Source organism: Spermophilus citellus (assembly GCF_964194105.1).
Source record: "Spermophilus citellus genome assembly, chromosome: 4".
Taxonomy (NCBI): Eukaryota; Metazoa; Chordata; class Mammalia; order Rodentia; family Sciuridae; genus Spermophilus; species Spermophilus citellus.
In genome coordinates, this window is record NC_138185.1 from 53,532,452 (window position 1) to 53,558,722 (window position 26,271).

The 26,271-nt window shown below is 37.1% G+C and overlaps 1 protein-coding gene across 1 annotated transcript in view; it reads left to right on the forward strand.

Moving 5' to 3' along the window:
- The window catches only part of TARS3 (threonyl-tRNA synthetase 3), a 72,663-nt gene that overhangs the window by 37,453 nt on the left and 8,939 nt on the right, over positions 1-26,271 (forward strand). Inside the window, exons 11-15 of the mRNA XM_081291144.1 lie at positions 12,804-12,970; positions 14,829-14,991; positions 19,775-19,912; positions 21,462-21,539; positions 21,625-21,725. Coding sequence (XP_081147270.1) covers positions 12,804-12,970; positions 14,829-14,991; positions 19,775-19,912; positions 21,462-21,539; positions 21,625-21,725 — 647 coding nt within the window. The remainder of the gene's footprint in view (positions 1-12,803; positions 12,971-14,828; positions 14,992-19,774; positions 19,913-21,461; positions 21,540-21,624; positions 21,726-26,271) is intronic.

The window sequence follows — 26,271 nt, forward strand, 5'->3', positions numbered from 1 at the left end:
CATGCAATTCCCATTCTCCCTCCTTTTCCCTCCCACCTCTGTTCCCTATCTAGAGGTAATTTTCTTCTCATGCTCTTCCTCCCTACCCCATTTTGAGTCACCTCATATTTTGAGTCACCTTATATCAGAGAAGACATTCAGCATTTGTTTTTTTGGGATCAGCTAACTTCACTTAGCATAATCTGCTCTAATGCCACCCATTTCCCTGCAAATGCCATGATCTTATTATTTTTTAGTGCTGAGTAATATTCCATTGTGTATAAATGCCACATTTTTTTATCCATTCATCCATTGAAGGGCATATAGGTTGGCTCCACAGTCTAGCTATTGTGAATTGTGCTGCTATAAACATTGGTGTGGCTGTGTCCCTGTAGCATACCATTTTTAGGTCTTTTGAGTATAGTCTGAGAAGAGGAATAGCTGGGTCAAATGGTGGTTCCATTCCCAGTTTTCCAAGGAATCTCCACACTGCTTTCCAAATTGGCTGCACCAAATTTGCAGTCCCACCAGCAATGTATGAGTGTACCTTTTTCCCCACATTCTCGCCAACACTTGTTATTTGACTTCATAATGGCTGCCATTCTTACTGGAGTGAGATGGTATCTTAGAGTAGTTTTAATTTGCATTTCTCTGATTGCTAGTAATGGTGAGCATTTTTTCATCTATTTGTTGATTGATTGTATGTCCTATTCTGAAAAGTGTCTGTTCATGTCCTTGGCCCATTTGTTGATTGGGTTATTTGTTTTTTTGTTGTTTAACTTTTTGAGTTCTTTGTATATCCTAGAGATTAGAGCTCTATCTGATGTGGGAGGGGTAAAAATATGTTCCCAGGCTGTAGGCTCCCTATTCACTTCACATATTATTTCTCTTGCTGAGAAAAAAAACTTTTTAGTTTGAATTCATCCCATTTGTTGATTCTTGGTTTTAATTCTTGTGCTATAGGCAACTTATTAAGGAACTTGGGGCCTAACCACACGTGATGGAGATTAGGGCCTACTTTTTCTTCTATTAGATGCAGAGTCTCTGGTTTAATTCCTAGATCCTCGATCCATTTTGAGTTAACTTTTGTGCATGGTGAGAGATAGGGATTCAGTTTCATTTTGTTGCATATGGATTTCCAGTTCTCCCAGCACCATTTGTTGAAGATGGTATCCTTTCTCCATTGCATGCTTTTAGAAACTTTGTCTAATATAAGGTAGTTGTAATTTTGTGGGTTGGTCTCTGTGTCCTCTATTCTGTACCATTGGTCTACCAGCCTGTTTTGGTGTCAATACCATGCTGTTTTTGTTACTATTGCTCTGTAGTATAGTTTAAGATCTGGTATAGCTATACCACCTATTTCACTCTTCCTGCTTAGAATTGCTTTAGCTATTCTGGGTCTCTTATTTTTCCAGATGAATTTCATAATTGCTTTTTCTATTTCTGTGAGGAATGCCATTGGGATTTTGATTGGAATCACATTGAATCTGTAGAGTGCTTTTGGTAATGTGGCCATTTTAATAATATTAATTCTGCCTATCCATGAGCATGGTATATCTTTACATCTTCTAAGGTCTTCTTCTATTTCTCTCTTTAGGGTTCTATAGTTTTCATTGTATAGATCTTTCACCTCTTTTTGTTGATTCCCAAGTATTTTATTTTTTTTTTTGAGGATATTGTGAATGGGGTAGTTGTCCTCATTTCCATTTCAGAGGATTTGTCACTGATATACAGGAATGCCTTTGATTTATGGGTGTTGATTTTATATCCTGCCACTTTGCTGAATTCATTTACTAGTTCTAGAAGTTTCTTGGTAGAACTTTTTGGATCTGCTAGGTATAGGATATATCATCAGCAAATAATGCTAGTTTAAATTCTTTTTTTTCCTATATTTATGCCTTTAATTTCTTTCATCTGTCTAATTGCTCTGGCTAGTATTTCAAGAACTATGTTGAATAGAAGTGGTGAGAGAGGGCATCCCTGTCTTGTTCCAGATTTTAGAGGGAATGCCTTCAATTTTTCTCCATTTAGAATGATGCTGGCCTGAGGCTTAGCATAGATAGCTTTTACAATGTCGAGGTAAGTTCCTGTTATCCCTAGTTTTTCTAGTGTTTTAAACATAAAGGGATGCTGTATTCTGTTGAATGCTTTTTCTGCGTCTATTGAGATGATCATATGGTTCTTATCTTTAAGTCTATTGATGTGGTGAATTACATTTATTGATTTCTGTATGTTGAACCAGCCTTACATCCCGGGGATGAAACCCACTTGATCATGGTGTATGATCTTTTTGATATGTTTTTGTATCTGATTTGCCAGAATATTATCGAGGATTTTTGCATCTATAGTCATTAGAAATATTGGTCTGAAATTTTCTTTCTTCAAAGTCTTTGTCTGGTTTTGGAATCAGGGTGATATTGGCCTTGTAGAATGAATTTGGAAGTACTCCCTCTTTTTCTATTTCCTGAAATAGTTTGAAGAGTATTGGTATTAGTTCTTCTTTAAAGGTCTTGTAAAACTCTGTAGTATATCTGTCCGGTCCTGGGCTTTTCTTGGATGGTAATCTTTTGATTGCTTCTTCTATTTCTTCACATGATATTGGTCTGTTTAAGTTGTGTATATCTTCCTGACTCAATCTGGGCATATCATATGACTTAAGGAATTTATCGATGCCTTCACTATCTTTGATTTTATTGGAGTATAAGGTTTCAAAATAATTTCTAATTATCTTTTGTATTTCTGTAGTGTGTGTTGTAATATTGCCTTTTTCATCTCGTATGCTAGTGATTTGGGTTCTCTCTCTTCTTCTCTTCATTAGCATGGCTAAGGGTCTGTCAATCTTATTTATTTTTTCAAAGAATCAACTTTTAGTTTTTTCAATTTTTTCTTTTATTTCAATTTCATTGATTTCAGCTCTGATTTTGGTTATTTCTTGCCTTCTACTGCATTTGCTGTTGTTTTGCTCTTCTTTTTCTAGGATTTTGAGATGTAGTGTGAGATCATTTATTTGTTGGTTCTTTCTTTTTTTGAGGAATGAACTCCATGCAATGAATTTTCCTCTTACTACTGCTTTCATAGTGTCGCCATAGATTTTGATATATTGTGTCTGTGTTTTCATTTATCTCTAAGAATTTTTAAATTTCCTCCTTGATGTCTTCTGTAACCCATTGTTCATTCAGTAGCATATTGTTCATTCTCCAAGTGATGTAGGAATTTTTCTTCCTTATTTTATCATTGATTTTCAATTTCATTCCATTATGATTGGATAAAATTCATAGTAATATCTCTAATCCTTTATATTTGCTAAGAGTTGCCCTATGGCATAATATATTGTCTATTTTTGAGAAGGGTCCATGAGCTGCTGAGAAAAAAGTGTATCCATTTGATTTTGGTTGATATATTCTATATATGTCAATTAAGTCTAAGTTATTAATTGTGTTATTGAGATCTATAATTTCTTTATTCAACTTTTGTTTGGAAGATCTGTCCAGTGGTGAGAGAGGTGTGTTAAAGTCACCCATAATTATTGTGTTGTGGTCTGTTTGTCTCTTGAACTTGAGAAGAGTTTGCTTGATGAACATAGTTGTACCATAGTTTGGGGCATATATATTAAAGATTATTATGTCTTGTTGGTGAATGGTTCCCTTTAGCAGTATGTAGTGTTCTTCTTTATCCCTTTTGATTAACTTTGGCTTGAAGTCTATTTTATTTGATATGAGAATGGACACCCCTGCTTGCTTCTGAGGTCCATGTGAGTGGTATGATTTATCCCAACTTTCACCCTCCGTCTGTGTATGTCTTTTCCTATCATATGAATCTCCGTAGGCAGCATATTAATGGATCTTTTTTTAAAATCCAGTCTACTAGCCTATGTCTTTTGATTGGTGAGTTTAAGCCTTTAACATTTAGGGTTACTATTGAGATATGGTTTGTACTTCCAGCCATGTTTTTTTTATTTTTGTTATTTAACTTGATTTGTTTTTCCTCTTTGATTAGTTTTTCTCCTTACTGTACTACTTCCCACTGTTGATTTTCATTGTTGTTTTTCATTTCCTCTTCATGTAATGTTTTGCCCAAGATGCTTTGGAGAGCCAGTTTTCTAGCTGCGAATTCTTTTAACTTTTGTTTATCATGGAAGGTTTTTATTTCATTGTCAAACCTGAAGCTTAATTTTGCTGGATACAAGATTCTTGGTTGGAACCCATTATCTTTCAGTGTTTGAAATACATTGTTCCAGGATCTTCTAGCTTTCAGTGTCTGTGATGAAAAATCAGCTGTTAACCTAATTGGTTTACCCCTAAATGTAATCTGCCTCCTTTCTCTTGTAGCTTTTAAAATTCTCTCCTTGTTCTGTATGTTGGACATTTTCATTATAGTGTGTCTTGGCATGGGTCTCTTGTGGTTTTGTACATTCGATATCCTGTAGGCTTCTAGGATTTGGATTTCCATTTCATTCTTCATGTCTGGAAAGTTTTCTAAAATTATTTCATTGAACAGATTGCTCATTCCTTTGGTTTGGACCTCTATTCCTTCCTCTATCCCAATAACTCTTAAATTTGGTCTTTTATGGTATCCCAGATTTCTTGGGTGTTCTGCTCGTGGTTTCTTGTCAGCTTTTCTGAGTTGTTTAGGCCCTTTTCGAGATGATATATTTTATCTTCGTTGTCTAATGTTCTGACTTTTAATTGGTCTACTCTACTGATGATACTCTAATTTGAGTTTTGAATTTGGTTTATAATTTCCTTCATTTCTAGGATTTCTGCTTTCTTTCTTTCTTTTTTGTATAACCTCTATCTCCCTGTAGAGTTGATCTTCTGCTTCTTGGATTTGTTTATGCAATTCATTGTCAAAGTTAACTTTCATTGTCTGCATTTGCTGTCCAATGTCTTCCTTAAGACTCCAGATCATCTGAACCATGTATATCCTGAAATATGACATTTCTTCTGCTGCAGATGTTACCTCTTCTAATGTTGACTTGTCCTGCATTGTTTATGGTCCTTTCTTTCCTTGTCTTTTCATATTACTCACATTTCTTTCCAGCTCTGTGTGACTGTTGTGTTAATATTTTTACCCCTATATCTTTATATTGCTCTTATATAGTTCCAAAATCCCTCTTTTGTAGATAAAAACAATGTTAACAGTTCCCAATATCAATAATACATCATCTGTGAGCAAGTTTTCATTATTAATACATTTATAGTTAGACTCTATGTCTACAGATGTTGGCTTCCATTATTATTTAGAATATAGTCATTAGTTTCATAAAAGGCATACTGTTTCTGGTGGCATATAGAGAACTGAGGGTCAGGCATAGGACATAATGTTAAGGGGGAGAGGAGTGAGGGTATGGGATTACTCTAACTTAGCAACTTTAGAGGTGAACTCTAATGAATAGACAGGGGTAATTTACAGAAGAATGTATAACTTCAAACTCTTTATCTGTATTTAGAAAATTACCCTATATATGAATAGTAAAAGATAGGAGGTTGAAAGTGGGATAGAGGGAGGAAGAAAAAGAAGAAGAAAAGAGAAACAATGAAAGAAAGAAAGAGAGGGAGAAAGAAAATTAGAAAAAATAAAGGGGGGGTGGGAGGTGGGGCCTATGCAATTCCTCTATATTATATTATTCTGGTGATTCAGTTCTTAAAGTCTAATTTCATGCAAAGTTCTTTGATTCACATATGTTGAGGTTGTGAGGATCAGAGGGGGAAGGGTAGAGATTTGATGAGAAGAGTGAGAAAAGAAAAGAAAGAAAAAAAAAAAGTCTCAGAACTCTGTTTTCTTTTCTTCCAGTAGGTGGAGTTGTCTATTCCTATTCTTGAGTCTCTGAGTTCAGGGTAGTGGAGGTAGCCATTGTGAGAGGGCTTGAGCTTCTAACTGGAGCCTCCCTACTCTTAGTCTCTGAGTTGGAGACGAGGTGCCTGTACAGTTGGTGTTCCTCGTTGATAGCTACATCCCCCAAAAACTTGTGAGAAAATTTTTAAGTTATCACATCTGGGGTGGGGGAGTTGGAAACCGGGTACCTGATCAGCCACAGAACCGTGCTGGTAGCCACGCCCACCGATAGATGGAGAGAAAGGTTTTCCAAGATGGATTCCCTCTGTTACCTACATAGGGTGTTTGGTGAGGTGGGGTTGCTGGGGTAACCTTGTGCTGTGTCCAGAGCTCGGTCTGGTGACCCGCAAGCAAAGCTTCTGTTCTGTGCCACCTTCTGTTTGTGCCAGCGAGTGCCGCACAAGGGCTGGGGCTTCAGTCTGCACCGCGCCAAGCTGATGCTAAGATTCTTATGAATGATATCTTAGCACCTCTTTTTAATCATCATCCTGTCTACTTCCCTCACATCTCTCCTATTCTCAATCCCTTTCCTGATCCTTGTCTTTTTTCTTCATTATCCATAACTCTCATTTGAAGGAGCCTTTCAAATTCAGTAACTTCCTGAGGAGAGGGCTCATGAAACGTGCTTGTTATTTGCTTCACTCATCTTGTTTTCCTTCCTTAGCTGTTGTGTTGTGCCCCTGAAGTCTGAGGCTGACCTCTGTGGACTCAGCATCACCCAAGCACTATACCTTCCAGCAGGGACTGGCCATTGCAAGGGAGGAGTAGGAGAATAGAGGGCAGGGAAATGAGACGTTTAAAGTATCACTGAAGATTATTAGATATTTTGGTGGGTGGTGATGACCAGTCACAGCTGCTGCTTTGGATGTGCTGTCTTTGCTGGAAAACCAACATAGTTGCTGGCATGTGGAACTCTCAAGATAGGAGTAGAATAAATGGAAAGTCTTAGCGGTGGCCTTAAAGGGTTCTCTTACCTTTTATAGATGCAAGACAGACATGGCTGATAATTCTGTGTGGGTTGCAGAATTGTGAAAGCATTTAAATACACAGCAAGTCTAAGGTAAGGGCACTGGTTGAGGAGGTCCCCGAGGCTTGGAATGAGAATTTTTAGCAGACACAGGCTGAGCACTCTGAATTCCCAGATATACTTATGTGAAAGACTTGGTTTTCCCATGTATAAAGAAACTTCCAGGCACCTCATCTGTCTTTTTTTTTCCTCTTGGTCTTGCTTCTTCCCACATTTAGTAATTCTTAAATTATAGGCCAGATATTATATATAAATAACTATAGAGAATGATGTTATCTCCTGTTGGAGCATTCACCCTCTGCCAGGATTTAAGAGTGATCACTCAGACCAATCAGAGAGATTGAACTGGCTTAGGACTGGGTTTCTATTTTAGTAAGAATTAGTCTGCTTCTGTTTCTTTCCTGTTTCCAGGACATAGTCCTCTGGATTTCCAGTTGACAGGCTGGTGTTTCTGTGTCTCTTTAACCCCAAAAGACTAGAGGAGAGTTAATTCTGCTATTCTAATGTGTTCTGTAACTGAATAACAGATTATTTCAATTCTCATCTGATTGCTACATCACTCTTTTCCAGTAATATGCCATCTGAATCAGATCTGAGTGTAGATGAGATTTCTCAGGAACAGTTGAGGCTCATCAGATGCAGTTCCTTGGGCTCCGGTCACCAAGTACTTTCCTCTCCATTTCGACTTGTGAACTACAGATACAGGTTATCTGCTGGTCACCTTTCCCTCCCTTTCTCTCCTGCATTAAAAAATGATAGAGGAAAAGGATGCAGTAGATAGTTTCATTCAAAGAGTGGTAAGGAGGGTGGGGAGGAGGCACATAGTAGTCACCAGTCTAGAAATTCTGATACCTACTAATGATCCTTCCTCCCACCTGAAGTTATTCCTATGCTGGCTTCTGTTACCATAGATCAACTTTACCAGGCCTTAACTTCATTTAAATGGAATCATGCAGTATTTGTTCTTGTGTTTCTGACATTTCTTTTGTTCAGCTTAATATCGGAGATTCATTCAAGTTGTCATAGTTGTAATCTTTTTTGTGTTTTTTTTAGATATTCCATTTTATAAATGTAATATACACAATGATTCATTTTCAGGTGTACATTTAGGTTGTTTCCAGTTTGTAGCTATTAGACATGAAGCTGTCATTAACATTCTTGTCTTTTGGTACACATAAGTTCTCACTTCTGTCAAATAAAAATTATACAGCAATTGTTTTGGACTAAGCTCTTGTACCAGGCCCCCACAGACCATACTAAAGAATCAAAAGGAGCCACTGAGCTGAAGTTCTAAGCTGAAACTATTCTGTTTATCTCACTTTCAGAGAAATCAGGATTATAGAGATAACATCAAAATTTCCAAAAAAGGCCAGTTTTAATTGGCATAATAATGAAATTTCCCTGTGCTTTAATATTTAAGAGAAGTAACCTGAAATAACTGAATGTTAACTTGTGAGTTAATTTCTATTCTGTCTCCCTGAACCCTCCTTACAAGGGAAATAACTTTGAAATGACCCGTTTTTGTTTTGTTTTTGCTTTTTTCAGTCTTTCTCTGTCCATAAAACCAACTTCCTTTGCTTTGGTCTTCAGAGCTCTTATTCTTTCATGGACTCAAGTATTGATTTGGTTTTAGAATAGAAAATAAAGCCAATTAAGATAATTAAACTAAAAAGTTTACATTTAATTGAGTATTTAAGAGTGTGAATTCAGAATCATATGGCAAATTTATGTTAACATTTGTAAGAAACTGCCAAACTCTTTTCCAAGGTGACTATTTTTTACATTCCTGCCATCAGTATATGAGGTTCCTTTTGTGAAACTTTCCACAGACACATCTTTTGAGTTTCCCAGAATCCACTTGACTCATTGCATGGTCTAGGAGTCATGGAGTGGAGAGGAAAGTGGCTCCTCTTGGAGAATGTCTGCTTCCTCTCCCCATGACCCTGGACTTAGTAGATTTCTTTGCAGATAATGTGAAGTCTCAGTGTATTTACCTGTGCAGAGAGGGTCCTGACCCAGGCACTCAGAGGGTTTAACTGAAGAAGGTGTAGTGAAGGAGATACTTACAAAGGTATGTGCCCAGTTAAGGTGACTTATAAGGGATGGACAGTAGAGCACCCTGGGGTCAAAACCAGCAGGAATCCCTCACCCTCTATCTCTAGTCCTGAAGAGGAGAGGAGAAGCAATAGTGGTACCAGAAATCAGAGAAAGCTGGACTCCATGGAGGAGAAGCCATGCAAAGGAAGCTGTAACCATAGAACATAGCCAGAACCAAAATCAACCCAAGGCAAGAAAACACTGGGGAAAGGGAATAAGAACCTGACCTCTCTCTTCTTCTGCCTTCAGAATTCTTTCAGAGCTTCTCATTGGTCAAATCTAGTTGGAAGTCAGAAGGCAAATATTAGTCAGAATTATCCAGAAGCCAAATATATTAGGATTCTCTAGAGAAATAGAACCAGAAGGATATAAAGAGAGGAAGAGACTTATTGTGAGGAACTGGCTAACATGATCACGGAAGCTGAGAAATCCCATTCTCTGCCACCTGCAAACTGGTGGTGTGATTCCAGTCTGAGTCTGAAGGCTCCTGAGTCAGGAGGCTGATGGTGTAAATTTGAGTCCAAGGGTCAGAGAGTCCACAGGCAGGCAGGAAGCAAAAACAGCAAAAGCCTCCTTCCTCCACAGTTTTGTTCTGTTAAGGTGCTTAACAGATTGAATGATGCCCATCCACATTTGGGAGGGTGATTTTAATAAGTCCACCAAATCAGAAGCTACTATAATCCAGGAAAACTCTCAGAAGCTGGGCAGAGTGGCACATGCCTGCAATCCCAGTGGCTCGGAAGGCTGAGACAGGAGGATTGTGAGTTCAAAGCCAGCCTCAGCAATGGTGAGGCATTAAGTAACTCAGTGAGACCCTGTCTCTAAATAAAATACAAAATATAGGGCTGGGGATGTGGCTCAGTGATCAAGTGCTCCTGAATTCAATCCCCAGTAGCAAACAAACAAACAAATAAAACTCTTGGAGAAATGCCCAGAAGCAGTTTTCAATCTGGGAGCACCAGGGTTCAGTCAAGCCAACACAGAATTAACAACCATCATAGCTGGAATGTCTGAGTCAGCCTGGGCAAGACAGACAGTGGCAAGTTGAGAATAACCAGCATGGGTATCTCTTGTGCCTCCCTGTACCCATTTTTGTGCCCTGTTTGAGTGAAAATATTTGTGTCTTTAGACAAAGTCCCATCAGCCATTGTATCATCATCATCATGTTGGCTTTGTCAGTTCTGTTTCACCCCAAATCTAAATTGTGTGTCTAGCCATCATTAGCGCTCTTCAGGTAAAAAAGCAAAGACAAGACATAATTAAATGCTACCACTGCAGCCTTAGCCTCTGTAGGTGGACATGGGCCTGAGATGAGAAATCAGAGCTTCCTCCTTCTGCCACCCCATCCATGTTCTCCATGTCCCACCGGCACTTCAGATGGCTAGTTTTAGTGGTAGGTATGTTAGTTTCCTAGAGTTTTAAACAAACAGTTTTAAATAACAGAAATTCATAGTCTCACTATTTAAGAGGCCAGAAGTGTAAAATCCAGATGTCCTCAGGGCCATGTTTCCTCCAAAACCTCTAGAGGATCCTTCTGTGCCTCTTCCTCACTGCATGAGGGTTGCCAGCCATCTGTAGTGTTCCTTGGCTTGTAGAAGCTGTCACTCCAGTCCTCCAGTTTCTTGTGGCCTTCTCCTGTTCTGTTTTCACATGTCTTCCCTCTGTGCATGACTGTCTCTGGTCCAAATTTCCCCTTTTTATAGGGATGCTAGACATATTGGATGAGGAGTCGTGCTAGGGACCTCATTTTGATTTGATTACCTCTGTAAAGACACTGTTCCCACATCCTGAAGTGCTGGGAGTTAGGACTTCATAATGTCTTTTGGGGCAGGATGCAATTCAAGCCATAATAGTGGATAGCCTAAATCTTCTCATATGATCTAAGTTCTTAGTAATTCTGTCTTTATAAAAGAGTTCCCCACTATTATTGTTGAATGTAGGAATAATTAAGGGTTTTGACTGAATCCCAGACACAGCTCTCCTTACTCCACTGTTTGATAGCAGCACAATCATCCCAATAGTCAGGATCGGTCATCTTCACAGAGTAGTAAGTAATTCTCTGCCTGTTAGTTCCTTAGCAGAGGGAACCCAGAATGAGCAAGGGACAGCCTAAACCCCCAACAGAAGTATGTCAAAGTTTACTGGTGCAAGCTTTCTCCTCTTGGTCACCAAGACACACATTATTTGAGAGATACCAAAGCTCCAGGGATGAAGAAAAGATCCTAAAAGTTTCCCAGAGACATAGGACTGGGTATCAGAATGTAATTAAAATTCTCAACAGAAAACTAAAAATCAGAAGACAAGCACTGTTGGTCAGTTTTTTGTCACTGTGGCCAGATTACCTGACAAGAACAACTTAGGAGGGAAAGTTTGCTTTGGCTCAGTCTCAGGGGTCTTTGTTCATAGATGGCTGACTCCATTGCTTTAGCCCTAAGCTGAGGCAGAACATCATGGTGGAAGAAAGCAGCTCAGTTTATAGGATCCAGAAAGCAGAGAGAAGGCAGGGGCGAAGAGGCCACAGGGAAGATGCATTCATCCAGGTACAACCCCAAGAACCGTCTCCTTCAGCCATACTAAGCTGGTCAGTCCATCCAAACCAGGATGGACTGATTAGATCACAGCTCTCTTAATCTAATCATTTCACCTCCAAACATTCCTTCATTAACACAGGAGCTTTTGGGGAACACCTCACATTCAAAGCCTTAAAACTGTGAAGCCAAGATATCTATATCCATCTGGACCAAGTTTGCTCCTGGGATTCTCCCACTGCCAGCCTAGTCACAGCTTTCCCAGGTCTTTTGAGGCAATTGTTACTTGTTTCCTACTTTCTAGTTTCTAAAGTAACCCAGCACTCATCTTCAATTCTCCTTTTCTGTCTTTGTAAATTAACACTTATATAAAAACTCTCTTTATAATTATTTTAATGGGGTTTTGGGAAGAAGCTGTTCATGTGGAATTGTTTTAGCTTTTGTAATGAGAACTTGCTTGAAAACTATTTTCTTTTTTTGAAATGACACTGATATAGGAGCTATTTAGGGGTTTCCAAGTGGCTAGGTATAAATAAAGCTTCAGTACCTTCAGTAACCCAAAACTATCACTGCGTTGTTTATAATTTTAAAATGTCTTTTTACAAATTTTAAATTCTGTTAACTTGCCAAAAGTATGGTGGTCAACACGTGTGCCAAATGTCCATTTGATTTACAAATGATTAGAATGTAATAAAAACAAAGATCATCACATTGATATCTTGACAAAGGCCGGGGAAAGAAAAGGTATCAATAAAATAAAAACTTTACTTGACAAACTCTCTTCTTCTGTTACCATGATTTAATGAAGGAAGCTGTTAATAGGGAGAGAAGTCAGCTTCTGACTTAGTGGATATTAGGTACTTAACATGTCAAAATTGAGAAATTAAAATTCTCAAATTCATTTCTGTCTAAAACTTAAATGGATCAAAACTGTAACATGACACTAAACATTCAGATTTATTAAACTGTATAATTTTTCCTACCTCTTAAGTTATAGGGGGAAAAAAGCCCCTGCTGTTTATCTAGAATGCAGAAGGGCTTTGAAGTTTTTAGTTATAGAAAGTTTCTATGGATATTGAATTTTAATTACTAATTTACAAAGAATTATAACATTTATATTATACACTATTTTGTACATAAGATAAATATGCTAGTGAAAATTTTACTGTGCATATGTAAATCTTTTTTTTTTTTTCATGATATAGAAAACACCACATCTAAAACTGAGCACATGTGAATCATGATCCTTAGTTTAAAAAGTTTGCTCATAGTGTTGTATGGCATGGAATTGTGATCTCTCCTAGCAGATTTTAACGTTAAACACTCTTATCTTAAAGGAGGAGTATCACAAACGAACCTTCACGGAAGTGCTCTCTCCCAACATGTACAACAGTAAACTCTGGGAAGCCTCGGGCCACTGGCAGCATTACAGTGAGAACATGTTCACCTTTGATATTGAAAAGGACACGTTTGCTCTCAAACCCATGAATTGTCCAGGGCACTGGTAAGTATTAAAAGTGGAGAAGATATGGCATAAGAGTGCACAGCACACTTCATCATAATTAGCTGTTACTATTATTTTGCTTTTTAGATTTAAATGGTTACTTTAATCTGAAGAATGATGGTTACTAATCATCTTTATCTAGTTATTTTTATTCTGGATAATGAAAGTATGTTTGATATTCAGCAGGCATGGAATGTTAACTGGAAACCATTTAGTTTTTGTGCTTCTCAGAGAACAGTATCAATTTTAAAAATTATATTTGTCCTCTTAATAGTAATATATTTCATATATACATATTTGCAAATAGTTCTATGTACTGTTTGGGTTATTTTAACAAAAACATTGAGGTCATAATAAATGGTTTTTTGAATTTCATTGATTGTAAGGTACTTTTTCCCTCCATATATCAACTTCTCTGAATTTGGGATGCATCTTATAATTGGTGGCATCTTAATATTTTGTCACAAAGTAAATCGTAGGTCACTCTATTTCCTAATAGTACCTAAAATAAAGGTATATCTTATACCCAATGTTGTTTTTGATTCTATGAGAGAATTATCATAAAGTAGGTTTATAAATTCAACCTTGAAGACAAGCAGATTTTACAGCTAGAAGTGAATAGACATAATTCTACACACACACACACACACACACACACACACACACAACTATTATGGTTTTGTCTTACCAACCTACATAGTTTCTAATAAATTAACCTTAGAAGCTAACTATTTAAACCAATATCAGAACATTAAAGAAAGCTCCTTGCCCCTTTTTAGTAAAGATTAAAAGAAATTTAACTTGAAGATGACAGCATGTTAAAATATATATAACTTTAATGTTATGAAAACTGGTATGTTAATAGTCTTCAGTCTCTCTTTTTAAACAGAATGTGAGTCTAAGCTAGTGTCCCATGCTCTCTAAAACATTTATATTAACACCTTCTTAACTTTGCCACCAGGTATTATTTAAACCTGTAGCCTGCAATTTTAATTCCAATTACAAATAAGGCTAAGTGATTATAGAGAAGGTATTTTGCATCTTCAGGCTTCAGAATAAGGAAGCCTGTAGCAATGGAATAAGGTATTCAGGAGTGCTTTCTGCAGAAGAGAATTCAACAGAGAACACTAGTTTGATGCTTCCTGAGCTTGGTGCTAGAAATGCAAAGGTGATTTATATAGTCCATTTCCTCATGGAGCTCACATGCATAGGGGGCAGGAACATATCTGTAGGCAATCACTTATTTAAAAAGACCAGTGCCATAACAGTTATATGTTTGAAGTGTTCTTGGAGCCTGAGAAGAGATGGACCAGTCCTATTTGGAGAAGTGTCCAGAGGGCTTCACTTAAGAAGTAGCCTTGGAAATGAATTATAAATGGCAAGTGGAGATTTACTGGGTGGATGAAGTCAGAATTTCTGTAAGACATAATGAGATTCTTTCTAGAATGCTGCAGTGATGTAAACTTAAGATTCAAAAATTCCTAGAAGAGGGCTAGAGGCTTAGCTCAGTGGTAGAGAGTGTGTTTAGCACATAGGAGGCCTTTCGTTAGATCCCCAGAACCTAAATAAATAAATAATCCATAGAAAAGCATTATAAAAGTATTTTTGGTTGTAGACAGGTACAATACCTTTATTTCATTTATTTATTTTTATATGGTACTGAGGGTCAAACCCAGTGCCAGGTAAATACTCTACTACTGAGTCACAAACCCAGCCTAGAAGAGCATTTTTAATATAGTGATCTAAGAACCAGAATAAGGAGTTTACAAATATTGAGGCTTAATTGTAATTTCTTAATATTCAGATAATAATTATTGTCTATGCTATGTAAAAACCGTGTTTCATGTATCTTTTCTAGTCTGATGTTTGCTCATCGTCCACGATCTTGGAGGGAAATGCCAATTAGATTTGCTGATTTTGGAGTTCTTCATAGAAATGAACTGTCAGGGACTTTAAGTGGCTTAACCCGGGTCAGGCGCTTCCAGCAGGATGATGCTCATATCTTCTGCACGGTGGAGCAGGTAAACAGTGACACAAGGTGAAGCATGACTATCAGGAATTCACATCTCCTACTGTTTCAGATTTGCTGTGAAATGAGATGTTTCATTTAGTCTGCAAGGACTCAACTCATTCAGTTCTGACATCCTGTCATTATCTAATTTACATCAATAGGTCAATAATTTCCTGACATGAGATTTATTATTTTTGTCCTTTGGCTTCCTTTACTTATTTTATTATCTCAAGTTCTACTAAGTGGACTATTTTAAAGATTTGCTGGAATTCAGGATGTTTTGTTTTTTAATATCGCCTAGAAATTCTTATCGAGTTTACATTTTTAGTTCAAATTAAAATTGTTGACAGAGAGTCACTGTCCAACACTTCAGGTCTAATTACTTATTTGACCTGACTGGCATTTATAGAACGTTAGCAGAATATACATTCTTTGAAGGTATACATGGAATATTCCCAAGATATTCTGGGCCATAAAACAAGTCTCAATAAATTTAAAGGAATTTAATTAAAACAATGTTCCATTGAACACAGTGGAATTACAGTAGAAATCAATAACAGAAAGCTATTTGTAAAACTTCTAAATATTTGGAAAGTAAATATCACACTTCAGAATAACTCATATATCAAGAAAAAAATCGAGAGAAATCAGAAAATATTATACACTGAATGAAAATGAGAACAACATCACAAATTAAAATGGTTTACACAGGGACATTTATAGCATTGTATACCTATATTATAAAAGGTTTCAAATCAGTCACCTCATTTTCTACTTAAGAAACCAGAAAAAGAAGAGCAAAATACACCTAATGGAAACCAAAGAAAGAAAGAAAATAATAAAGAACAGAGCAAGAAATTATTATGATGTGGATCTTAAATGCCCTCGAGAAACTCACATGTTGAAGGCTTAGCTCCCAGTTGATGGTGTATTGAAATCTGGTGGAATCTTTAGGAGGTAGAGCCTAGCTGGAGGAAGTCAGGTCATTAGGTGCATGCCCTTGTAGGAGAAAAGGGAATACTGGGACCCTGGCATCTCTCTTTCTTTCTTCCCTGCCCCTGGCTCTCCTTCCTGGCTGCTATGATGTGAGAAGCTTTGCTCTACCATGTGCTCCCTGCCATGATAGTCTGCCCCACCACAGGCCCAAAACAATGGAGCCAACTAACCTGTTTCCTTTTAAGATAATTATCTCAGGTATTTTATCATAGCAACAGAAAGCTAACACAGAAATTGCTGAAGGAACAGTCACTGGAATAGAAAAAAGAAAAATAATAGAGAATATTACTAAAAAGCAAAAGCTAATTTTTTTGAGAGGATAATGAAATTGATAAACTTTTAGTCAAATGTAGGGAAAAAAAGATAAGACACAAAATTTAAAAATTAGGAATGAGAAGTACCATCACTATGGATTTTGTACGTTAAAGGAATAGGGCACATTGTGAACAACTTTGTATCAACAAATTTGACAACCTAGATGAAATGGACATATGTTTGAAAAACATGCCAAGCTTCACTCAAGAAGAAATAAATGAGTGGCTCTTTGACCATTATGGAAATTAAATCAATAGTTTAAAACTTCTCAGAAAGAAAATTCCAGTCCTAGGTGGCTTCATTCGTTAATTCTACCAAAAAGTAAAGAAGATATAATACCCATTCTAGACAGATTCTGCTAGGAAATTGAAAATGCTTACCATCTCATTCTATGAGGTACCATTGCCCTGATGTACAACAAAGCAGAGCCAGTTAAAGAAAACTGTAGACCAATGTCATGAACATAATGTCAGAATTTCTAAATATGATTTTAGCACATTAAATCCAGTAATATTTTAAAGGACAATTTATCTTGACCAGGGAATGGAAGATTGATTTAACAATAGAAAATAAGCCACTGTTACTTAGTTTGTAATTAACAAAGTAAAATTCAACATTCATTTCTCATAAAAATGCTTAAGAAACTAGGAATGGAAGGGAACTTCCTCAGCCTGATAAAAGGCATCTGTGAAAAATTTATAGCTAATGTCATACTTAAAAGGTTTTTTTTTAAGTTTAAATGCTTTACCCCTAAGGTTAGGAACAAGATAAAAATGTCATCTCTCATTAGTTTTATTATTGATTATTAAACTGGACAATTTCTGTAAAGAAAAAAGGCAAAACAGAGAAATAAATATCCAGATTAGAAAGAAAGAATTGAAATTCTTTACTTGCAGATGACATGACCGTGTATGTCATGGATGACATCTACGAAAAACTTACTGTATTTACAAAAGAATTATGAGAACTAAGTTTTTAAAAATTGTAGTATGGAATATCAATATATAAAAATCAATTTTGTTTCTATATACTAGCAGTGAACTATTGGAAATTGAAAATAAAGAATAATAATTTATAATATCATCAAAAATATGATAAAATGTGGGGAAAATATTGCAAATATGTTGCTATGAACTTAGTTTTTCACCCCAAAATTCATATCTGAAGCCCTACCCCATCTCACCCCTGACATAGGATGGCATTTGGATATGGAGTTTGGGACATCAGTTAGGTTTATATGAGAGAACAAGGGTGGGGCTTTCATGATATGATAAATACTGCTATATGAAGAGATACAGGAGATCTTGCTGCCTCTCTCTCTATCCTCTCTGCCATGTGAGGACACAATAAGAAGGCAGCTGTCTGCAAGACAGGAAGAAAGCCCTCACCAGTAAACTGAATCTACCATCTCCTTGATCTTGGTTTTTAGCCTCCAGAATTGTGACAAATAAACTTCTGTTGTTTAAGCCATACAAACTATGGTTTGTTGTGGCAGTCCAAGCTGACTAGGATAAAAGCAGGTAAAGTTTCTACACTCACTTGAGTTGGTAAAATCATAGCATCAGTAGATTGTGATAGTTAAATAATACCTAGAGAAACCACTAAAGAAAACTATACATAGCCAGGTGGTGCACACCTGTAATCCCAGTGACTTGGGAGGCTGAGGTAGGAGGATCATAGGTTCAAGGCCAGCCTCAGCATATTAGTGAGACTTTCAGCAGTTTAGCAAAACCCTGTCTCAAAAAAGAACTGGGGATGTAGCTCATGCATTCAATCCCTAGTGCGAAAGAAAGGAGGGAAGGAGGGATAGAATTACCAGGATGAATCATAGCCTAAGCCATACAACAAACCTCGACAAATTTGAAATAATTGGAATCATAAAAGGTTTTTTCTAGCTACAGTGAAATTAAAGTAGAAATAAATAGAACAATAATGGGAAAATCTATAAGACCTATTGATCACTCTCCCTAAATATAGCATTACTTTCTGAATGGTTGCATTCATTCTTGAATTCTCAGCATTCAGCATAATGCTTAGTACAGGGGCAATTACTTTTTGTATTAGGATTCTTCAGAGAAAGGGAACCAATAGAATATATAGAGATATACAGAAGGGTATTTATTATGGCAATCAACTCACATGATTACAGAGGCCAGGAAGGCCCTATTACATACCATCTGTAAATGGGAGAACCAGGAAAACTGGTGGGTGATTCCTAGTTACCAATATGAGAACTGTGAATAGAGGTGTAACTGGTGTAATTCCCATAGTCCAAGGGCCAAAGAACCAGAAGTTCCTATGTTTGAGGATAGTAAAGGATGGATGTCCCAGTTTAAGAAGAGAGGGAGGTGGGCATAAGGGTAGGAAAGTCGGTGGAATGTGATGGTCATCATTACCCTAAGTACATGTAAGAAGACATGAAGGATGTGACTCTACTTTGTATACAACCAGAGATATGAAAAATTCTGCTCTATATGTGTAATATGAATTGTAATTTATTCTGTTGCCATATATAACAAATTAAAATTTTAAAAAATTAAAAATTAAAAAAAAAGAAAGGGGCGGGGAGAGAATTTAATTTGCCTTCTCTCTACCCTTTTGTTCTCTTGGGGCTCTCAACAGATTGTGTAGACATACATACTGTGAGGACAAATCTTTACCCAGAGTCTACTGATTCAAATACTAACCACTTCCAGATACACCCTTACAAACATAAGAAATAATGTTTTTCTAGCTACTCCTTATCCCAGTCAAGTTGACACATAAAACTAAAGGATAAATACCTCTTAAACCAATCCCCTGCATTCTGACTGCTCTTTCTGGGTTCAAGGCACTATCGTATCATTCCTGAACAACTTCACCAGCTTCCTGACTGACTTCTCTAGCCTTTCCAGTCAGTTTCCATACAGCAAAAGAACAGTTTGTTTCAGATTAGTCCCCTCAACCTTTCACTGGCTCCCCATTGTTGTCAGGGTAACACATCCAGACATGACCCTGGCTTTGTAGGTACTTTATTTTCTCTGGTCCCTGCATACTTCTAGCCTCATCATATACCACCCATCCCTGTCTGCTCTCCCTTGCATCGTATGAAGCTCCCTGACTGTCTGCTCCTCTGACCTTGACCTTCACCCTCAGTGTTTCCTCTGCTTGGACTGGGAACCCACTGGCCACACCCTACCTCTCTACAGAGAACTCTTGCCCAGCCTCTGGCCATAGTGTGGCCCTGACTTCCTCTGGGCAGCCCTCTTTACCTCCTGTTCTGGGTGTACCACTGCCTTTTCACAATGTGGTGCCCTTGTCTGCATCCTGCATATGCCTGACCCACAAATGAAGATGCAAGTCAGGAATGGATAGGCAACCAAAATAGTGTCATATGTACTCTATTAAAATCAGGCTTTATCTGATATGAAGAATTTTTTTAAATGTCCTAAATAAATTTAATTTGGTGTTCTATTTGAATATTTCATTTGCTCTGATTTCAGATTGAAGAAGAAATAAAGGGGTGTTTGCAGTTTTTACAATCAGTTTACTCAACATTTGGCTTCTCCTTTCAATTAAACCTGGCCACAAGGCCAGAAAACTACCTTGGAGAAATTGAGATGTGGGATGAAGCTGAAAAGGTAAGGAGAAAGGAAAAGCTCCCCTTTCATTTTTGTAGGTATGAAAAGCACTCAAGAAACTGCACTTCTCTAGAAATTTTAAAACGAGATGTCATGGGATCAACACGCAGGTTGTAGAATGTGTTTGTCCAGTTGCCTTCATGATGAAAACATTTGTTTAACACTTAAAAGTTTATGTCAGGTTTTCATTTGTACCCTTTTTTGGTGCCAGTCACAAATAACTGGCATACATTTTTTTAAGAAATCCTTCTATTTGCAGTATGTCTTGTTTTGTGTAGTTGATTTTAAAGCACTGCCTGTGGAGTTACCTTAGTCTGACTCAGAGTCTCAGAGATGTGGCCTCTGCCTGAGATGCATGCACATGGTGCTTGAGTCAGTCCCAGCCTGTAGAGCCCACTCTATGCCTGAACACACCCAGACTTAGACATCACATCTCAGCTTTGAAAAGCCAAGGTTAGGGTCAGCGCATGACGGGACACTCCCAGACCTCAGGAAGGACATCTCTGTCTCTCTCAAGACCATATTCTGACTGAAGTCCTGGGAGCATGCCACGACTTCATAACTCTAGCCACAGGCCCTGTGCACCACCTCTGCCTTGGTCTCCTCCAAAAGCACCTCACTCCCAGATGTCAGGCCTCATTCTTGGGCACCAGTATTTTGGGGTGATAACAAGAGTTTGGCTGTTATTTTGACAGCGTTCTGGTCAAGATCTTAGGAATGCTCAGTTTCTTCCTAGGAAAGCTGCATTCACAGGAATGCCAGGAGACTCAAAGTTCCCCTTTACTACAGACACCCACTCATCTTTAGTGTGGGACATCTTCATCACAAACTGTGAAGAGAGTGTGGAGAGGTAGTGGCTTAGGCTGAAGACCAAAGTGGAGCTTCATGCCCACACACTGCTGTAAATCATGGGATGCCCCCATCCCCAGACACATGCAGAAGTGGAGGAGAAGCTAAAGAGAAGTAGCAAGGCCTACCGTTCAGTTCTCTCACCCACCCACACAGCATGAAAGAGGAAGCCTTTTCATTTGTGGAGGAGCATCCATCTATAAGGTGAAACAGATCCTGGACTTTCACCAGGATGCAGAAGCTATCAGAAGGAACTTTCATTGGAAGGAGGACCCAAGCATCCTTTCTCTAAACTCTGGAATTCACTGGAATAGTTTAGTAAATTATCTCTTTTTCCCCCCAACTAAAATGTACATATGTGGGGGCTGGGGTTGTGGATCAGCGGCAGAGCGCTCATCTAGCACGTGCGAGGCCCTGGGTTTGATCCTCAGTACCACATAAAAATAAATAAAGGTATTGTGTCCAAGTACATCTTAAAAAATAAATATTTAAAAAAATGTATGCATGTATGTTGATAGAAGTGTCATCTTAATCATCTTTCTATAATCCCTATTGAATATAAAAGATGCTCAATAAATATATATTGAGCTAATGTAAAATATAAGATATATTGAATTCATTTTTATGAGGTATATGAAAAAAAAGAAAATATGCAATAAAATAGAAGTTTAAAATGTTTTCTTCTTTAAAAATAAAATAGCAACTGCAGAATAGCTTGATGGAATTTGGAAAACCATGGAAAATGAACCCAGGAGATGGAGCATTTTATGGCCCTAAAGTAAGTGGATCGTATGCATTAAAAAAAAGTAAAATTTAAAAGAAAAATTTCAACTGTCACTAAGCAAACATTGTTTAATTTATAGATTGATATAAAAATCAAGGATGCTATTGGCAGATACCACCAATGTGCTACAATTCAGCTGGACTTCCAACTGCCTATTAGATTTAATCTTACATATGTTAGGTGAGTGATTGAATATGACTAAATAAAGTAGTACTAATATCCTATTTGTCATTTGAGATGAATATACAAAAATAAACATTAGTGTATATCTAGTATATGCCAAATATTCAATATGTATTTGTTATAAACTATTTGGGGATTTTCTTAGTTCATTTTGTGTGGCTACAACAAAACTGGGTACTTTATAAAGAAAAGAGGTTTATTCAACTCATTATTCTGATATCTGGAAAGCCCAAACAGCATGGAACCAGCATCTGGCAAGGGCCCTCCTGACTACATCACAATGTGGCAGAGAAACGGAAAGGGAAATGGCTGCATATAGAAAGGGGCAAGTGTGTGGGGTAGCCTTATAACAACCTGCTCTCCTGAGAACTAACTTAGTCCTCTGAGAACTACATTAATCCTTTCTGAGGCTAATGACCCTATAACCTGATCTCCTCCCACTAGGCCTGACTTGTTAAAGATCCACCACATCAGTGGTAGAATGCTTGCTTAGCATGCACAAGGTCCTGAATTCCATCCCTGGACCAAGCTTCCAGCACATGACCTTTGGAGAACACATATACATCCAAACCAGAAGAGGGGTCAACTTTAATTTTCTGAGGACATGGTCTGGTAGGGGAAGAAAGATAAGTAAGCATAGGATTAGAGATCTGAACAAAGTACCATGAAAACATGGTCCAGGTGGTTAACTGTCCCTGAGGCATAGGGGGAAGACTTCACAAAGAGCTGGAGTGACGTGAGGATGAGATAGTTGCCAGAGAAAGCAGGGGAAAAGGCAAATTTTTCAAACCAATAACTTCTTGTTATTTCTTGACATACAGTGAAACTGTGTGTGTGTGTGTGTGTGTGTGTGTGTGTATAGATGCATGTGTACAGTTTGGCCAGTCTTAATGCACATATAGAGTGGTTTGACTTCACAGTTATGACTATATTATTCCAATAAATTTATTTGTGCTGACTATTTGCAGTCAAACTTCCTCCTGCCCCTAATCCTTGGCAACAATTAATATGTTCTCTGTCACTATAATTTTGCCTTTTCCAGGATGTCATATAAAAGGAATCATGCTATATTAACCTTAAGAGACTGTCTGTCTTCTTTCACATAGCATAATGCCTTATAGATTCATGGGTGTTTTTGCATGTTTGAATAGTTTGTTCCTGTTTACTGCTGACCAGCATACCATCACTGTATGGATGCAGCACAATTTGCTTGTTTAGTCATTCACTTAAAGGCATTGATTTGTTTGCATTTTGGGGGGATTATGAATAGAGCTGCTTCAGACATTAGTGGATAGATTTTTATGTGAATGAAAGTTTTATTTCTTTAGAGTAAATATGATAAGTGTATGTTAACTTTGTAAGAAATTGCTGAACTGTTTTCTGTAGTAACTTTATCATTTGATATTCTTGCCAGGAATGCATGTGAGTTATATATGTTTCAATTCCTTGAGAACACTTGGTATTGTCCGGGTTTGTTTATTTGTTTGTTTGTTTTTATGGTGCTAGGGACTGAGGGTCTTCCATGCTAGGCAAGCACTCTGCCTCTCAGTTATATCCCTACCCCTGTTTAAGATTCTCCTTAACAAATGCATAATAGTATTTCATTATGTTTTGATTTTGTATTTCTTCAGTTCTAACAAAATTAACATTTTTTATGTGCTTATTTCCCATTTATATGCTTTTTGGCTAAGGACCTGTTCGTGTCTTATCCTCATTTTAAAATTGGGGTTTTTGTTGTTTTATTACCTTTGAATTTTGAGAATTTATATCTTTAAATATTTTAGGTATAAATGTTTTGATCGTTATTTACAAATATTTTCCCTCCAAATTTGTAGCTTGCTTTTTTATTTTTACAGTATCTTTTCATTCATATTGAGTTTTCAGTTTGAATGAAGTTTAATTTATATTTTTTTTTCTTTTATGGATTGTGAGTTTTGGCATCATGTCTATGAACTCTTTGTCTAAGCACACAGGTCATGAAGATTTTCTCCTATGTTTTATCTCTAGTTTTAAGTTTCACATTTAGATCTAAGATATCTCTTGCATTTGTGTGTGCGTGTGTGTGAGTGTGTGAATGAGATGTAGAGTATAGATTAGGGTTCCTTGCATCTAGATTGTTTAGCATCATTAAAAAGAACATTTTTTGTCATTGATTTGCTTTTGCAAAGATCAGTTGGACATACTCTATTATCATGTATATCTAAAAAGACAAATTTTTTAAAATTAAAAATCAAAATCAGTTGGACAGCTGGGCACACACCTAAAATCCCAGCAATTTGGGAGGCTGAGGCTGGAGGATTCCATGTTCAAGGCCAGCTTTGGCAACTTAGTGAGATCTTGTCTCAAACTAAAATAGAAGGGGCTGGGGATATAGCTCAGTGGTAAAGTGCCCTGGGTTCAAACCCCTACGTTCCCCACCCCCACACAGAGACATATTTATGAGGATCTGTTTCTAGATCTTCAATCTGTTCTGCTGACCCACTGATTATACCTTTGTTAACACCATGTAGGTTTTTTAAAAAAATATTAATTTTTTTAGTTGGACACAATACCTTTATTCTATTCATTTATTTTTATGTGGTACTGAGGATCGAACCCAAGGCCCTGCGCATGCTAGGTGAGCGCTCTACTATGAGCCACAATCCCAGCCCCACCATGTAGCTTTATAGTAAAAAACTTACAATCAATAATGTGAATCCTTTATTTTCTTTTTCAGAATTATTTTGCTTTTAATAATTCTATTTAAAATCCTGGGAGGAATTTTGATTGGAATTGCATTTAGTTTGGGTCAGATGGACATCTGAACTCTGTTGCGATCCATGACCTTTTTATTTCTTTCCTCATCTTTTCCAGATTTTAGCATAGAAGTCCTTTGCAAATCTTCATAGATGTAGATATCAAATATCCAAGTATTTCACTTCTAAGGGATGATTCTAAGTGGTATTATAGTTTTAATTTTTATATACATGTGTTCATTGCTCATATGGGGGAAATGCAGCAGATTTTTGTAAGTTGACCATGTATGCTGAGACTTTGCTGAACTCACACTAATTCTAGGATATTAGAATTTTGTATTTTTGTAGAATTCTCAGGATTCTACATGATTGTGGACAATAATTCCAGGTATAAACAGGGACAGTTAATTTCTGTTTCTGATTTGTAATCCTTTTGTTGTCTTCTCTTGCCTGATTGCACTAGCTAAAACTAGTATTGCTTTGAGTAAGAGGATGAGAGTGGACACCATTGCCTTGTTTCTAGTCTTAGAAGGAGAGTATACAGTGTTTTATTCTTAATCATACTGTTAATGTGTAGGCTTTTTGTAGATACTTATCAAGTTAAAGAAGTTCCTTTGTATTTCTAATTTTTCAAGATTTTTTTTATCATGAATATGTGTTGAATTATTAGATTTGTTAAATTGTTTTTCTGTATAAATTCATATAGTCACGTGATTTTCCTTCTTTAGTCTATAATTATGGTAGATTTTGTTTATTCAGTATGTTGAACTAGCACTGCACTGCTGGGATAAAATCCACTTGGTCATTGTTTATGTATTAGTGGATTTGATCTTCTAATGGCTTGTTGAGAATGTTTGAATGTACGTTCATATAGGATATTTAATTTTCTTTGTCATACTGTCTTTGTACAAGTATCTGTGCATTCTGGCCTCATAAAATAAATTGGGAAGGTTATTCCATTTTGTTCTATTTTCTGGAAAAGCTTATGTAGAATTGATGTTATTTCTTTTTCAGATATTTGGTTAAATTAGCCATTGAAACTATTGCTATAGGTTTCCTTTTGGGAAAGAAGGAAAATTATTGACATGTTTAAAATTTAATAATTTTTGATAGAATATTTTCCTTTTAAGATGCTTAGAATAAATGAACAACCACTCCTCATACAAGGAGGACGTGGAGGAGAAACAAATCAGCCAGCCAGCCATTCAAGGTGTATGTGGACAGTGGAGAGAGGGAGAGCAGAAGTAGAGGCAGCAGCAGTCTGTGAACAGGTCAGAGATGACAATGGATGGAACCAGGTGATAGAGGTGAACAAAGAGGGTGTGTTTGGGGTGTGCTCTAGAGGAAGAACCAATGTGATTTATTCAGGCTTAGGAAGGAGAGAAAAGCATGGAGGTCATCACCATGATGGAATAGGGATTTATCCTATATTAGCAAGGGAGGTTTAACATGAGACTCAGCCTTGCAGGAAGGTGTCAAGTAAAACTTAGCATTCGTTCCTGTGTCATGGGCAGAAAGAAATTCCCTTCTTATAATAGGAACATTTATCAGAAAACAATAGTAACCCCTCAATATAGTTGAGAAGAAGGTGATTATGCCTACCATTTGTACCATTACTCAGAATTATTCTGAAAGTACAAATATTCAAAAAAAAAGGAGAGACTAAGTTGTTATTATTTGTAGATGTTAAAATGTTTAGAAATTGGCCAGGGATGCAGCTCAGCGGTATAGCACTTGCCTACAATTTGTGAGGCCCTGTGTTCAACCCCTACAACTGCCAAAAACAACCCAAAATTCTTGAAATCTGA